Source organism: Eleginops maclovinus, chromosome 23, assembly GCF_036324505.1.
Source record: "Eleginops maclovinus isolate JMC-PN-2008 ecotype Puerto Natales chromosome 23, JC_Emac_rtc_rv5, whole genome shotgun sequence".
Taxonomy (NCBI): Eukaryota; Metazoa; Chordata; class Actinopteri; order Perciformes; family Eleginopidae; genus Eleginops; species Eleginops maclovinus.
The window spans coordinates 14,589,960-14,606,920 of NC_086371.1; the positions used below are offsets into that span (position 1 = coordinate 14,589,960).

Here is a 16,961-nt window from a genome sequence, read left to right on the forward strand (position 1 = left end):
GATGCATTGCAAGAATTATCTGAGCTCTCAGTCGAGCTTCAAAAACGAGACATTACCATCATTTCAGCACACAAGTCAATTTGTCGGGAAATCAGGGTACTTGAGGCCATGTCGGATCGGCCAGGTCGCTACACTGAACTGAGCCAAAGGGGAATTGAGGAAAACTCTTTCCATGGCATCACGCTGAATGGAGGAAAATCAAGCGACAGATCACTCGACCCAAGCAGTTTTTTCTAACTGTGGCCAAGAACTTGGAGGACCGTATGTTATCTCAAGGAGGCCGGATGCCAGATAAAACTGGATATAACAAGTTCATTGAGGAGTTGAAGGTGCTTTACGCACAATACTGGCCCGAGGACGCAGGTGCGCTGTATGGAGAGACTGAGGTCGAGTCACTGTGTCAGCGCTTCAACATTGCCAACCCGCGCGCAGTCATACGGGCCTACAGAAGGTACAGACACTCAGATGGCAAAGACCCCCGATGAGCTGATGGAGTTACTTGTTGCTGTCAACAGCATTCCAATTGCAAGTGCTGAATGTGAGCACGGATTTTCACAAATGAACTTGATTTGCACTCCCAACCGTAGCTCTTTGCTCACATCCACCATGTCATCTTTACTCTTCCTAAATCTTGTTGGACCCCCCCTGGCTAAATTCAATCCAGTCCCGTACGTGAGGTCCTGGGTGGCCAAAGGACACAGAACTGCCACAGACACACGCAGTAAAAGTAGAAAAAAAGAGATGGAGGACAATCCGGACATGCTCGTGATGTGGGGTGTTTTAAACAACTAAATATGGTGAGCAAACATACTGTCTATTAATAGGCCGCCGTGCCAATCTTTGAGTAATAAATATTTTTGTTACACGTTAAACCTGTTGAGAAATTGATTGCTGGCTGTATACTGAAGTCCCACCTGTGGTGATGTGTTGTTGTTGTGCGTTGTGCGTACTATCCTAAAATAATTGTAAATTATCGTCATAACATTTATACCATGGATACTATTTGAAATCGAGGCTTGTATGTCCCACAGCGTTGCAAGTGGACATTTTCATGTTGTTTTCAGCACCTTTTATGTATACGTTCCGGGACCTGTACGCGTCTCGTCATCCCTGAGCTGTCATGTACTTTGCGTTCCGGCACCTTATGATTTACAAATTAAGCACTGCCTGTTTCCCTTTTGTCTGGTGTTTGGTCGTCGTCATTTCTTCCCTGATATTGTCCAAGATACCTGCCTGTTCCTGTCGCCCTTCATGTCTGGAGCTAAGTGTTTTTCATGTCCTGTGTTCCCCTTGCTTCGTGTTTTCGTCAACAGCTTTTGAATATAGCTCCTTTTTTGTTTGGACCCTTACCTGCTTTCCCTTGATTTACTGCACTTGGGTCCTGTTTCCCCAACCCTGACAGTTTGTTGTTTTTCCCATGTGATTATATGTTTTGCTTGTTTGCTAAACGTTCTAATGTAAAGTATTTTTCTTTTCCAGTGTTGTTATATATCCAATCTAGTGGTGGTATTTTTTTAAAGTTAAATATTGCTTTTATGTTAATAAAAGTAATTAAGGCTAACAATTTTCTCCAAGTGTTTGTGCTTACTTGCATCACCGTGGGACCTCTAATTCAACAAACATAATGTATTCTAAGTAAAGGTAATCTACATGTTAACATTAGTTAATTTAGGTTACCTTCCATTTTGTTAACTTTTTATTTACTGTACCTTTTAATTAATGCATACAATGTAAAACATTCCAGACTCATTTTCAGTATCAGTCTGAGGTTTCCCCTACTGGGTGTTGGATTGGCCCTCAGCAAATTCAAAATCATCATGAAATATTGCCCACAAATGAAACTTGTGCTTGTCTTGTATTTGACTTCTTAAATGTATATGTAACATAATTAAAACAGTAGTATTCAACTGTTGATAAGCCAGCTTTTCAAATAAATTCAGTCCATTAAAGTTGAAAACATTTTCTAACAAATCTGATTTGGTAAGAAAGCCCAATAACTTATTTACATAACAGGCTTGAAATAAATCCTTCATATTTCGTCTTATTATAAGCAATCTGAGGCTCCTGTTTTGAGGAATCAGCTGCTAACTAAATAAATGAACCCCTATGGGGAGCTTTGATGTAGGCTGTTCTTTTTCTTAAAGCATATTCAAGTATCAGGCATCATTTACCTACGTTTGATTGATTTTGCTAGCTTATAACTTAACTTATGAGGCGGCAATATGCCTCACCTCTAGTCAGTGTTGTGAAGGATACTTTCAAAAGGTATTCCGTTACAGAATACAGAATACATGCCCAAAAATGTAATCTGTAACGTATTCCGTTACATTACCCAATCTGAGTAACGTATTCTGAATACTTGGATTACTTCCACATTGATTTGCATTTTATAAGGGTAGGAATGTGGCCATCAAATCCTGCTAACTAAACAGGCCTATTCTGGTGTATTCTTCGTTCCAATTGGCTAAATGTGTTAGGTCCAAGTCTGCATACTACAAAAATCTAACCGCAGTCTAAGCTAACACGAGCTAATTTTAGCTAATTTTAGCTAACAGGTCAAACAGGGTCTTTCAGAGTCTTTCAACGGCTCTGGGGCTAGTAAATCAGCACATAGGATACAGATACAACTATAAAATAGCAAGGTGACCAGTAAAACTACAGCAGATGACTACCCATGGCTAATTAAAAAAAAAAAAATACTTGAAGATGCTTCTTCAGGTCGGAGGTGGAGTCTTTGGATGCGGAAAGGAGTTTGGCTGACGGCAAGCAGAGGTTGCACTGCACAGTTATATTTGGTTCTCCCTTCTCTTTCTTTAACGTGAAATGCTGTTTGAATTTCCAAGATAGAAACGCATTCCTGCCCTGGCTCTGTTGTGCTGGCTCCGGCTCCAGCTCTACCTCTAGCTGCTCCTCTTCGGACTCCATTGTATGCAACTGATCACGCAATTCAAATAGCTCATTTTCATTCGTTTTCATGTTGGGGCTTCAGGGAAATGCATCAAGATGCCTTAATTTATTTAGAGAGTGAATAAACTCATGAAAAAGAGAAGTACCGTCATGTAATCCATTGATTTCAACAATGTAACTGTATTCTGAATACCATCTATTTAAGCTGTAACTGTAACGGAATACAGTTACTCATAATTTGTATTCTGAATACGTAACGCCGGTACATGTATTCCGTTACTCCCCAACACTGCCTCTAGTGAGGGGCCCAGCCCTTCATATGTTTATGGCATTTGCCTTATATCAATAGTTGCCAATAGAGGGCGACAGAGTCTAAAGAGTGAGACAGAAGTGAAATAACTGAAAGCTGAATCAATCTACTTCCTTTCCCCTGTTATGAATTACACAACAGCCAACACCCTAACTAACAACTGCATAAACCGATATGTCGGAACAGTTTTAAGCTTTTGATCTCGACAAAAAGGAAGTTATTTTATACTCGGCTGGCAATTTGAAGACCATTGGTGGGCTAAACAAATTCCCCATAAGTATAAATAAAGAGCCTATGATGAACAGTGGTCTTCCTGAAATGTTAGTTTTGATGGCAAAATATTGTTCCGTTCAGTCAGGTGACTGAGAAATACGTCACATTATTGCCGCGGTAATACCAAGAACCTCTGACATGATAATACTTTAACTGCACGTTGATTTTGTCCAAGGAATTAAAACACAGAATTTTTATGAGGTGTTACTGTTAAAGTATTGCAAAAAGTATGATTCATAAAACATTTCTTAACAACAATGAGAAACAATGGCATTACATGTCCAGTAGTCGGAAAAAAAGTCCAATCAACAAAATGCTGGATGTCTTTTGTGTTTTTCTATAAGATCTGTTTATTTTTTAATCTGAATATTTCAATGTTTGACTCAGAATTTAAAATAAGGTTTGGTGTGTAGATTTTTTTTAGGTTTGTTTAAAACGTTTTAATCATAATGATCTGCTGGCGTGTGAGAGAAAGCAGCTGAGAATTGTGATTCATTAGAACTTATCATTCATTTAGAAATATCAGAAATATAATGTATCAGATGGTTATTCGATAAGAAATGATAAGATGTGGAAATGACATTAAACAGTTTAATGTCTTTGGCAATATTGCTACATGGAAATCTACAAAAAGTTAGCTGTTAGTCTCAAATCCTCTTTCAGTACAAAGGACGAATGCTTCCTTCTGCTCCTCTCAGTCCTTAACACATCTTGGCCATGTTGTTACCGGCTAAAAGGGAAATGACACTGATACCAGTTCCTTTTCTCTCAATCCAAAAACAGATTGTTACCGCAACCCTCTGCTCAAAAGTTACAGTTATCACCCTCTGAGGCGGATAACTTACAGGGGAAATTTAAACTTGTTCAGTGTACAGTTTGGGTGGAAAGTAGAAAAGTTTGTCTGAAAGCTGCTGACTGAACCCTTAGGAGACATGAAGGCTGTGGTTGGACTGCTGGTGTTGATACTCGGAGTCTCTCATGGTGAGCTGTTTTACTTTAAACACTGATATATGTATATATATATATATATATATATAGCTTTTATATTATATGGATAATGTTTTTAAGCTCTTACTTTTTGCACTTTTTGCACAGATAGTGGTTATTATAGAAACTAGGACTTTTATTGATACACTGAGATTCACTTCAGCAATGTAAAACTGATATTTGAGCTTTTCTTAAGTTCAGTAGCTTCAAAGAAATCAAGATATTTCTGAGATCAATTCCACGTTATTGCAGTGTATGCTCAATACAAATTAAATTAAAACAGTATAATGATCTACTTCAAATGAATATATATTCAACTTGATTTCCATATACTCAGAATTAAGAGCTTCCCCCCTGATGGTTCAGATATTGAATCTGTTTGATCATTAATTTAATTTACCTGAATTTAAAATCAAACACTATGGTTATTGCAGTTATATCAGAATCATGACACCAATCACTTAGAGTTTAATTCATCTCAATATGTTTTGCACATTTTTGCCAAACACATATCTATTTAACTTTATTATTTTGCTATTATTTATAAATAAACCTCTGTGGCACAGCAATCGTTTACGTACTGACTGGGCATGGTTATGTCAACCTAACATATATGGAGCAGCATCATCTACAAGTGAGCTGAGTCACTGTATGAACAAGGATCTAGAACAGATCTCAGAGTGGGTCATAAATAATAAGTTAGTACTTAATGCTGGAAAAACTAAATCTTTAATAATAGGATCAAATCATCAGTTAAAAGGTGAACCTAAATTGCTATTACATTTAAACCATATTGAAATTGAACAGGTCAAGGAAACGAAATTGTTAGGTATAACTCTGGATCAAAAATTATCTTGGTCTAAACAAATTGATAATGTTGTATGTAAAATGGGAAGGGGTGTGTCACTTGTTAAAAGAATTGCAAAATATTTGCCAAAAGATGTCAGTAGACAAGTTCTAGATGCTTTGGTTCTGTCACAGCTTGATTACTGTTTTGTTATTTGGTCTAGTGCTGCAGAAAAAGATCTAGACAAACTACAAGTAGCTCAAAATAAGGCAGCACGATGTGCACTGCAGTGCTCCTACAGAACCAGAGTGACTGAAATGTTGGAGACCCTTAAATGGTTGAGTGTCAGACAGAGGTCCACTTATACTTTGTTAAATTTTGTTAGGAATATTACAGTGACACACTTACCACATATATTATCACAAAGGTTTATATCGCAGTACACTCAACATAACTATCAAACAAGACATGCAATAGAAAGAAGATTCGTATTACCCACATCTAAATCAAATATCAGACAGAAAACAGTCATGTACAGAGCCATGGTCAGCTGGAACTCGTTACCAGTCCACATAATTCAGGAAAATTCTCAAGTACATTTTAAAAGGTTGCTAAAACATTATATGAGCATTACACAGTAAAATGTAACTGTGCCTGTGGTTTGGCCTTGTGATGATGGCTAAAATGTGATGACCATTTTTGTTTCACTTCATATACCATTGTTCATATGATGAAATGAGTTGTTCTATTTTGCTTTTAGTTTTGTTTAATGTTTGTTCTGTGTGTGTGTGTGTGTGAGGACCCCAGGAAGAATAGCCAACGCTTATGCTAGTGCTAATGGGGATCCTAATAAAGAATAAGAATAACCTGTTTTCATTCACTGGCCTTTTTAATTAACTTACAACAATACATGACTGTTTGCATAACATCCATACATTGATACTTCCATGGTTGTTTATATTAAAAACAGTACAATCACATTTTTTTCAAACATTCCAGGTCTGGAAACCTACTGTGACTGCAGAGAGGATGGAGCTCAGTGTTACGGTCCTTTGGGAGGAACTGTGGTCCTCCACCTGATAGACAGAGCCTTACTAACACAAAGATACAAATTGTACAAATCGTCAATCATCATACTTAATATGAGAAACAATAAGAATTTGGTTAATGAAACCAGATCCTCGTTTAATGTCAGTGATGGAAAATTTAGGCTGAACAACCTCATCAGGAATGACAGTGATAAATATAAACTTGAAATCCAGGATGGCAGCAGTATAACGTCTCGTGTTCTACAATTGACCATTCAAGGTAAATATGTTCTTTTTAATCTATGGGGGATTTAGTAAAATGGAAAGACACATATAAAACGTTTGAATATCTAAACTTTACATATATCTGTTCTGTACTAAAAAGTCACCGCAGTGTGTTTCCTTCAGCTCCTGTGTCCTCTGTCCGGCTGGTCTCTGAGTGTCTGTCCAAGGGAGAGAAGAGGGTCTCCTGCTCAGCTGGGGGAGGGGACAGTCCTCAGTACAGCTGGACTCTGGCTGGACACCCACTGAAAGACACTGAGCTCCTCTCTGTAAATACTAAGAATGACAGCATCACTCTGAAACAACACGTCTCAGGAGTAGTGGCATGCATAGTCAGGAATAACGTCAGTCAGGTCTCTAAAGAAGAACATTTCTCTAACTGTGGTGAGAAGATGAGTGGAAAACAGTTTGATGAATAAGAAATGGATGATTAACTGCATATCAGTCATTCATCTGATTCTTTCCCACAGGCTTCATATTCATTAACTGCACCTCAAATGGGACACAGATATCACAGTGGGTGTTTCCAGCTAACAATACGCTGTGCATTGAATCCACAACATCTCCTACCACGACCTACGAAGCCTCTACTGTCGGTAAGGAGACTGACAACAAAGTGACTATTAACTGCACTAACATCACATCCTGGAATCAAAATGTGACCCACCTCCATCGAGTGGACCCATGGTTCATTAGTAAGTGACTAACACTGCTGCAGTGGATACTTAAAGTCATTCCCCCCTGTTTTGTTTGTGTGACTCCATAAAACAACTGTTGTAACTGATGGAAATGTAAATATCTTGTGTCCCGTTGTTGAAACAGAGCACTTGCCAATAATGGCCGGTGCACTCTCTGCACTGGTTCTACTGTTGGTGGTAGGGGTGGCTGTCATCTGTGCTCAGAGAAAAAAAACAAGCAACCAACCTACAGGTATAGCACACAGGTTTTTTTTTTCACACATCGCGGCATTCACAGTTTATTTCTGTATTTATAGATTCAACAAACAGCTTGACATTTTTGCCATTACAAGAAATGTGTTACCATTTTTGTAACAACCGACTGTGAAAACACCCTGTAGTGTTGGAAGTAGTACATGTATTTTAGTAAACCTATGTTTAATCAGGAAAATGTACTTAAAGTATTAAAAGGTAAAAGTACTAACTTCAGAAAGATGTCCCCTGTGACTGTCTTACAATTATACCATAAAATCATTATCACTCATGCATTTGTCTCACATCACAAACTTACATTGTAACAATATGGAGCATACTGTTATTGTAGTGAAGTAAAAAGTGATATGAAGAAAAAAACAACTCAAATTGATACTAAGGTAAATAACTTTCCACCATTGCAACACGATTTGTATGTGTTGTTTGTTTTATTCACTCACTGCAGATGAAGATGAACAGGAGTTAACCTATGCTGAAGTCAAGATCAAACAGCGGCCGGGGCCGCGGATACAGCCAAAGGCCGAGCCCCAGGTGGAGTACGGACAGGTCAAGTTTTCAAAGCGACCTCGGCAGACTTGTGAACCTGCAGGAGATGAATGTGTGTACGCTAAGGTGCGAAAAGGCAGGTGATTCTCAGCGTTCAGTAATTTGACAATGAATTCACCATTAAAGGCAGGTGAAGCATCTCTTTGTCCAGATAATCCGCATCCTGTCATCAGAACGGTTACAGGGTCACAGCAGAGCACAGAGTTACGCTTTATATTTCACAGGGTGAAGTTTTCATGACTCTGTAAATCTATTTGCTTCTTATCGCTTCATATCATTGTTTCTATTTCTTTTTTTTCAAGTTATTTTTTGGGGGCTGTTTGCCTTTAATCGGATAGGAAAGTGGAGAGTGACAGGAAAGTGGGACAGAGAGTAGGGGTGGGATCCGGAAAGGACCACGGGTCGGGAATCGAACCCGGGTCGCCGGCGTATGGTGCAGGTACCCCAGCCAGTTGCGCCACGGCCGGGGCCTTCTGTTTGTATTTCTATTTTAAAATGCTGTCCTGTAATAAAAAAACTTATAATAACAATAATTATATTCTTTTTTATTTAGAATAAATAAATTGTACACCTAATAATGTTTTGACAAGATACAGATTAACCTTTTGTTATGCTGCTTTATCTCTTTAACAGTAGCTCAGGGAGACTCTGTTTAAAGATGTACATTAATACGGGGTGGGTTCTTGTAGAGGGAGTGTTTACTTTCAGTCATAGATATTATTTATATTATTATTATTGTCATTATTATGCTTTTGTGGTTTATTTAAAATCCCTTGTTTAATTTCAAAATCATTTAAATGGTTGTTTTAGATAATACTAGCCAGAATTACAATTGTATACATAATGTTTATGTTTATATGACTATGTTGGATTAAGATTATTCGCTTGCTTCTGATTCATGATGATTTCACTTTTTTAATACATTTTTGATTCACTATGAATTTAAAATAATCCTAATATCATTTTGCTTTTTCAATGTCTTTAGTTATAAAACACTGCAATAAGTAGCAGACAAGCACATCACTCTGAATTACCACTTCAACATTTGGACAAATTATGGCAATCAGTGTTAATTTTTGCTAGATGGAAGAATGACTACTTGTTATCAGGACATTATTACATTACATTTTATTGAGCTGTGTGTTAATTTTGAAACCTTGGTATATATGGTAAGTGTTTTTATAGAAAAGCTGAAAGCCTGAACATGCTTGTGCTGGGGTAGTGTAGGCTTGGTGTATTGGGGGAGATTATCTCTACATTTGACAGTGTCCTCTTCCTCTGGCTCTCTTGTCACGTATAAAGCCGTCTTTAGCAACCACATAATCGTTTCCTTGATGTAAGCTCTTCTGCTTTTTGTCCATCGTCATTCTCACAAAATTGGTTGCACAAGTATTATAATGTTGCATCATAGTGAAAAATCCCGATAATGCAATTAAAAGGTGGGTTTTGTACTGTAGTTGTAATTATGCTGTCTATTCTTATGTGCAGTAAATTAGGGGAATTTGTCTTGTTTGTAATTTATTCGATATAGTTACTCACATATCTCAGAAAGCCCTGCAACTATGCATGTGTTGTTTAGTGTTTCTTGATACTGCAAATAAGAATGGGAAGTAGAACCTTTCAAAAGAGGATGTTGCTCTCTTATTTTTATAAAAGTAAGAGCTAATTAGAAACTGAACAACCTCTGAGACTCTGAGCAGGTGGTGTGTTCTGTTATTACCATCAGTTTATTTCTATACCAAGTGTTTCCTTTTTCTCTATGACTCTGTGCAAAATGCAACATGAAATAAATATGTATTCATCTGTGGTAGATTCAGATATATTTTACTAACTAAGGGCTCTTACTTTTAATTCACGTGGGAAAAAAACAGAGTTAAGAACAATGCTACTGATTTGTCAAGTCAACTTTCACATTTTCCATCTATTACATTATTAAACAAATACTACCATATTTTAGGACTGGTTAAAGTCAATCAATATGTAATTTATAACCATTTCTGTGCCATGACAGATTAAAGAACATTACAACAGTACGTTCAATGCTCTTGACTCCTTCTAGGCTCAATGACTATCGGCCAGTAGCTCTCACATCTCATGTGATGAAGGTGCTGGAGAGAATGGTCTTGTCCCATCTCAGACCGCTGGTGTCACCAGTTTGCTGGTGACACCAGCAAACTTAACAAATTACTAAGAAAGCTGGCTCTGTCATCGGCATCCAACTGGACCCTTTTGAAGCTGTGGTGGAGAGGAGGACTCAGACCAAACTGTTATCTATCATGGATAGCCCCACCCACCCTCTCCAGCTGCTGCTGGAAGGACAGCGGAGCTCATTCTCCAACAGACTGCTCCAGCTCCGCTGTCACACGGACAGGTAGGAGAACATTCCTGCCCACTGCAATAACACTTTACAATAATTTCCCTCTGGCTGGCAGACAACTCACTGCTCCATAGCCTCTCTGTTATTTCTAATATTTTGCTATCATTCATATTGTATTGTATTTTGCTGCAGTAACAAAGACATTTCCCAATTTTGGATAAATAGAGTATTTCTGATTCTGATTAACGTAAGCTAACATTGACTCTTCAAAGGATTTTTGTGCTTTAATCACATAAAACAACCCAATATTTCATTTGAACCAATTTACCTTTTTCAGTTACACTTAGAGACAACAATAAGATATTTTTAATGTTTAAGTATTGGCTCTGACCCAATGAACCAATTTTTCAGCAAGGACTAAACAATTTTAGACCAATAACATTATTATTTAAACACATCAAATGCCAGAGTCTTTGAAAATCACCTTTCCCCCCTCTGACTTTTTGTTACATTGCGTTTTCAACTCACCACCCTGACTAGTCATTACCACTCTGTGAGTGACTCTCCCGGTCTGATTGTCCACAGGTGTGCTGGAGTCAGAGCAGCAACTCTCCAGCTGAAACTCTCTCTACAATCTAACACTCCTAAAAAGAGTCAGCCCTGCCACATCCACTCTGTCAGATCGTACAACCTGCTCGTCAGTGATACATCAAGCCAGTAACTGTTTTTGATACCTTTCGATCATTCTTTCCCTTGCCTCATCCCATTCTGTTTTTTCTTCCCTTGCAGTCCTTCCTGCTCTGCTCCAGTACCTGTGGACCGCTCGGACCCTTAACCTCCTATTCACCCCCAATCTCTGTTCTTGTTACCCTACGGATTTAAAACTTTTGCTAAACATCTCCTGCCTCTGTATGTCTCTGCACCTGGGACCACCTTTTCTGCTGCCCGCTTAACAATTTTGTTTAGTTTTTCCAGCCTCAAGTTAACCATTCTGCAGCTCCAACCTAACCGGAGGGTGTGCTCGACTGCACAAGACATAACCATAAACAGCAAAAAGGACAGAATCAATATTTCCATACTGGAAGGGTTCAGCTAGTTGAGTCTTATGCGTTAGGTTTCTACTTTTTTCGAGCCCTACTTATGCTCTTATTTTTCCTTTAAGCAAAATGCATTTATCAATACAAAAACAGCCATAATTAATGATGTTTTCTTATGTAAATGTTAGAAATCTTTTCTTTTCAAAAAGAGGGTTTACATGTTTGGTTGGTTTGATAACATGAGGTTAAAGGTTATCAACCAGGCACCCGTTCAGCTGATCCAAAGAGCCATAAAATTGGTGTTTATGGTTGATGATAGTGTCCTTAAACAACGCTGAGATCATTTTTTTTTGTTTAACCCTCTTGTTGAAACACAGTTGAACTTCTGACTGACATAATCTACTGAGCAAATAATTGACAACATACAAGAAATGTTATAAAACTGCTCCAACAGTCCAGTACTGTTTGTCAGCCTAAAATACTTTATTCAAGACAATCATTGAATAGATACCAACCTGTATTGATGTAAATTGCACCTGTAATATGTGAATGACATGGTTCAAATTAAGATTAGGCTGCATTGCAATTTTATGCTGGATACCATTTGGTTGAGCCACTATGAAACTTTTATTTTTCCCTCGTATAAACCATGTGAGTTGGTTATTGTCCATTCATGTGACCCTGGCATGCCAAATGTATTTAACTACAAAACCAAATCTGGTGGTTGGTGCCAAGTCTTTAATCGTGGTTAAGCTGGTTTTGATTGACGATATCCTGAAGCTGACTTCTAATTTCATATTTAAATAATGTATTGTCCATTTTGAGAGGAAATCATTTGTTTCAAAATGATTGATGTTAGAGTACTTCTGTGTGATTGTCTCAGATAATTGTTCAGTAAAAAGCAGTTTGACACATCTCAGTGCTACTGAACAGAGAAGCTATATGCACTGGGAATGACTTGGCTTTAACTTATGAACATACAAAGACACTATTGAGATTTCCTGAACATGAACATGCTGCACACAATGATTGCATATAAATACACGATGAGTTGCACAAAGTTGGCGGTATAACACTTTATTTCGAAACAAAAGTTGTTGCAATGTGCGGCCAACTGTGGTTGCGATTTCCTCTTTTTTAAGCAACAATCTAACCAACTAAACGTGTGTTAATTTTGCTAACTCATAAGGTGTAATTCATTTTAACATTGCATACATATTCTGACAATCCAATGTTGATAAGCAGGAGTCAAGTGGAAGGGTTTTTTTTAGGATGTGGTTAACAAACTATTCAACAGCCTATTTTTAAACAAGTTTTCTCTCACTTTTTAAAAATTTCATCACAGTATTGTATCTAAAACAAAAAGTGAAAAGGTTTTAAACTAAGTTTCATTATACATGCGTTTGACGGAAAAAAATGTTATGTTTCTGTGTAGCCACCCTTTCAATTACTTCATGTACAGCTGCTTTTTCATCCCTTAATGTAAACCAACCTGTTTATCTTAAATCCGGCATAAATAATCATCATATCACGCGTTAACATTTTTCCCGTTCTTTCTCCTTCTTTTCCATTCTGTGCTCTTTCTACATTTCCTGTACATTCAATTAATAATTAAGAATCTTTGTAATTCCCTTTTCATTTAGTCAAAAGCCACATTTGTATTACTATGCTCTAAAGTGATTTTGAGACGTATTTCCTCAAATTCAGTAAAATAAACCTTGATATTTGACCATAAATGCATTGTCACTTATCAATAAAAAATCTTTGCATGTACATTTTCCATGTGAACGTTTATTCAGTGTTTCTTGGACTGAATTCAATATTGTGGTTCTTAAAATGATCAATATTAACACACTAGTGGTTTGAAAAGTCCACTACGAATGATCAGTGCAACAGAAATGTAGTGCTTGTCATTTTGAAAGGCATGAGGCGCAGCATTATTACATCATGTTGATGCGATTCATCGTCATTCAATCTGTGGAAACATTATAAAACATAATAACGCTATGTACATATTTCATGCTGCATCAGTCTTTCATATTAAATCCACCTAATATTCCTCTGATATAGTGTCAGCTAAAATGTTGCTGCAGGGGCTGGTGGGGACGTGGGAGTCAGCGGGTCCACCCTGTGCAGGCGGGGTGGGGGTAGTTGTGGAGGCTTGCTGAGAGTGCTGCAGCTTCTTACGGTTTATCTTCCTCTCTTTGGCACGTCTGTTCTGAAACCAGATCTTCACCTAGGATTTCAAGATCAAAAACACATCGATTAGGAATAGGATGTGTTCTTTGACTTTCCTTTGACTTTTATTTTGTGTCTTTTACTGTTATCAAGTGTGTTGTCTTGGACCACTTGCACTGGATTTAGCTTTTTGTTTACTTTTTTCCCTTCATCACCTACTTCTGGGAACATTACCTAAACTAATAATTCCAATATCTTATTTCCATGAACCAGAAAAGCATATTTGAGAAGATGACCTACTCTCTCTTAAAGCCAGACGTTTCAAACTTGTGTTGTTAATATCTGGAGCTGATCCAAAGACAATGAATAAGAGTCTAATGTCTGTTAATGAGCATAGTAAGTTCAGCAACTTCCTTCTTTCCTAGAATTACTTTGTTGCACTCAACTGTGGTTTGACAAGATAAAGGACATTAAAACTACTTTTGTGAGATGTTTTGTTTGACCACACAACATTATGGTTCAAAGAGGTTTATACTAAACCGTCTACAAATGGGATTGTTAAAGAACCTTTGCTAATGTATGGCAATAAGAGCAATACTCCACCAGGCAACAATATGGATCAAATGAGAGTAGCTGTTTTTTAGGAGTTGAAATTTATTTTGAGAAAATCATTAAAATATCAATAATGTCAAAAGCCATACCATAGGGGTACAGGTAGGTTTGTTTTCTAACCGAGTCTTTAGATCTGTATAATTTGAAAGAAGAACGGTACCAGTACTTGTTGGGTCTGGTACAAACACTAGTTGGATAAAGGAAGACTTTCAATGCTTTCTCACAGCATTCCCCGGCACTAGAGTTTGCAGAAAGACGGCATGTCTATACTAGGGTTGCAACTAACTATTTTATATTATCGATTACATTTGCAGATTATTTTCTAAATAAATCAATTGAAGTCTATAAAGTTTCAGAAAATAGTGACAATGAATCTCCCAATTTCTTAAAGTCCAAAGTGACTTTCTTTGAAAGTCATTCAAAACCCCAAATATATGAAGTTTAGTATGATATGAAACAGATGAAAGCAGAAAATCTCTATATTTAAGAAGCTAAAAACTCACTCCTGTCTCACCTGTCTCTCAGAGAGGCTGAGTGCCATGGACAGCTCGGTCTTCCTCCTCATGGTGATGTAGCGGTTGTACTGAAACTCCTTCTCCAGCTCCAGGCGTTGCTGGTCAGTGTATACCACCCGGTACTTGTCCTTAGTGCGAGTCTTGGTTCCTGAATCACACAAAATAACCCTGATTTAATGCATAAATAGATACAATTTGGATTATTGACTTAGTGAATGTAAATAAATAAGTAGGTGAGCAAAACATGATTATGTCAGTGAGTCACGTGCACTCTGAGTCCTAACAGATGAGTAACTTGAAGACGTCTGGAGCCACGTTCAAGTTCAGGCGCCATTTAAAGCCTCATTAACTCTATTAATCACGCTAACTTTAACTAATGTAAAGACTCCCCACTGCATTGCATCAGTGGCTCTCCTTATCACTGTGAGTGGTGTTTACATAGGTGTTTACACAGGCAGCTATTCATACGTATGCACACACACACTCTTAAGAAAAGGGTGAGTCAGAGTTATTGATCGGAAATCTTGACCATGTGACAGCATCGATCAAGGCAGACTCACACACACACACACACACACACACACACACACACACACACACACACACACGTGGAGGTGTTTTGGTCGTTTTCTGCACAGTTCCTGTAGTGCACCTGTTATCTAAGTTGTCACTCTTCTGCACCCACCAAGTGGACAGAGAGGGTGGGGAGTGTCATTTTTGCAGACTTCACAGCGGAAGGGAGAGGCGAACAAAAATCATGATAAATGTGTGTGTGCAGCCAGTCTGACTTTACTTTACGTGTTGAACGTGTTCCTGTCTATGAATATTCGTTTTACCAAAGCTGTCATATATACACCCACTCAGTTCCTGGCGATAAGTTTCTCATCATCTTCAAACTGCAACAAGGATCTTATCTTATAAAAGGTCACTTTAAATATATTTTTATCTAGATGTTTTTCCTGTCACATTAATGTATTGGAAATGAAGAATTTATGTGTCTGGCTCCAAGACAGACCACAACATGTTTGTTCAAACAACAAGAGTTTTTTTTAATTCATTTTGTTTTTAAAGAAATTGGTATTCTTTAAACTAGGTGTTTTTGGGTTGTAATGTTTGTGAATAAAAAATGAAATCTCCGAATTCTGATTGTAGTTGTATTTTAATTAAAAACCTGGGAATAAACAATGTTGATGATATATTTTATGGGTTCTTCATCCTAGGCAAATACAGTGTTTACTTATATCACACAGCCTTTAATAGGACTAAATAGTGCCATGGTATCAGGTATTGAAGTCTCACCTGAAACGGTTTCATGTGGTCTCCTCTTGGGACCGAAGAGGTCCTGTCCTGAGATGAAGTTGTACGGGTTGAAGGAACCCCCTCCAGCTGTGGTGGGAGTGCCGCTCAGCTCTGGGGACGAGAAGCTGGCCTGCGCAGCGCTGCTGGGACTTGACCCCGGGAAGCTGTAGGCGTACTCTTCCCGGGGTGCGTACATCGAGCTCCAAGCGCCTGTCGACGGGTCACCAACTCCCGGTAGGTGATGAAATCCGGTGAAGTCATATGGAGGCGGAAAGTACTGACTGTTCAGGGACAGCGTCTGAGCCGGGTGTCTGGCTGACTGCGAGTTGGGGTACATGCCGGTGTCCTGGTGCAACAGGTAGGGTGGCTCTCTCGGTTAGTCCTTGGTGAATCAAACTACCTGCGCATGTTAGGCCTCCTTGTTTATTCCCTGCAGCCTCTTGAGCTCTGTATTCACTTCAGTCCAAGGTTTGGCTACCTGTGCAGTAAGACTACACACCTTTATAGATTTACTGCCTAGGAGTTCAAAGGTATTCTCGTGACGTCACGTTAACCTGAGACCCACCTGCCTGATCTCCTCTTGGAGACGTGAGGGCATTGACCCTCATTTACCCAGCCTGCCCTGGCGGATCATTTTGATAAGACTGTCATTTGCAAGTGGATGTGAAGGGCTCATCATGTGATACCCAGCACAGACGTTGTAAATCAAGATACGACTTGGCTCAGTGAAAAATAAGTTATACTACAATGTAAACATATTCAAAGTCTTACCTTAGATACAATAACAAAAAGGAAAGTAAAAGTATGAATTAGACAGGTAGATGGTATTTTATAAATACTGAGTCTAATTTGCCACACCATGCAAACACAACTTCACAATAATTGCACTTTAATATTTTATTATAATTAAATAATGTATGTTCTGAAACATAA

The 16,961-nt window shown here is 38.2% G+C and overlaps 2 protein-coding genes across 3 annotated transcripts; one reads left to right on the plus strand and one right to left on the minus strand.

Moving 5' to 3' along the window:
* The first annotated feature begins 4,201 nt into the window (after window positions 1–4,201).
* On the plus strand, window positions 4,202–10,103 carry LOC134859835 (uncharacterized). Of its 2 annotated transcripts, none has more exons than XM_063876564.1 (6): window positions 4,202–4,471; window positions 6,264–6,572; window positions 6,701–6,958; window positions 7,045–7,269; window positions 7,397–7,504; window positions 7,970–10,103. In XM_063876564.1, exons 1-6 carry the CDS (start codon window positions 4,423–4,425, stop codon window positions 8,152–8,154), a joined length of 1,134 nt encoding a protein of 377 aa, XP_063732634.1. In that variant the 5' UTR covers window positions 4,202–4,422; the 3' UTR covers window positions 8,155–10,103. The 2 variants fall into 2 exon arrangements, with proteins under 2 accessions (XP_063732634.1, XP_063732635.1); XM_063876565.1 differs by having other exon boundaries at window positions 7,045–7,170.
* A 2,382-nt stretch (window positions 10,104–12,485) lies between these two features.
* Window positions 12,486–16,497, minus strand: cdx1a (caudal type homeobox 1a). The gene is made up of 3 exons (XM_063876568.1): window positions 16,029–16,497; window positions 14,729–14,877; window positions 12,486–13,660 (listed from the first exon to the last, which is right to left on the minus strand). The coding sequence occupies exons 1-3, from the start codon at window positions 16,363–16,365 to the stop codon at window positions 13,475–13,477; spliced, it is 672 nt and encodes a 223-aa protein (XP_063732638.1). The 5' UTR covers window positions 16,366–16,497; the 3' UTR covers window positions 12,486–13,474.
* Between the last annotated feature and the right edge of the window lie 464 nt (window positions 16,498–16,961).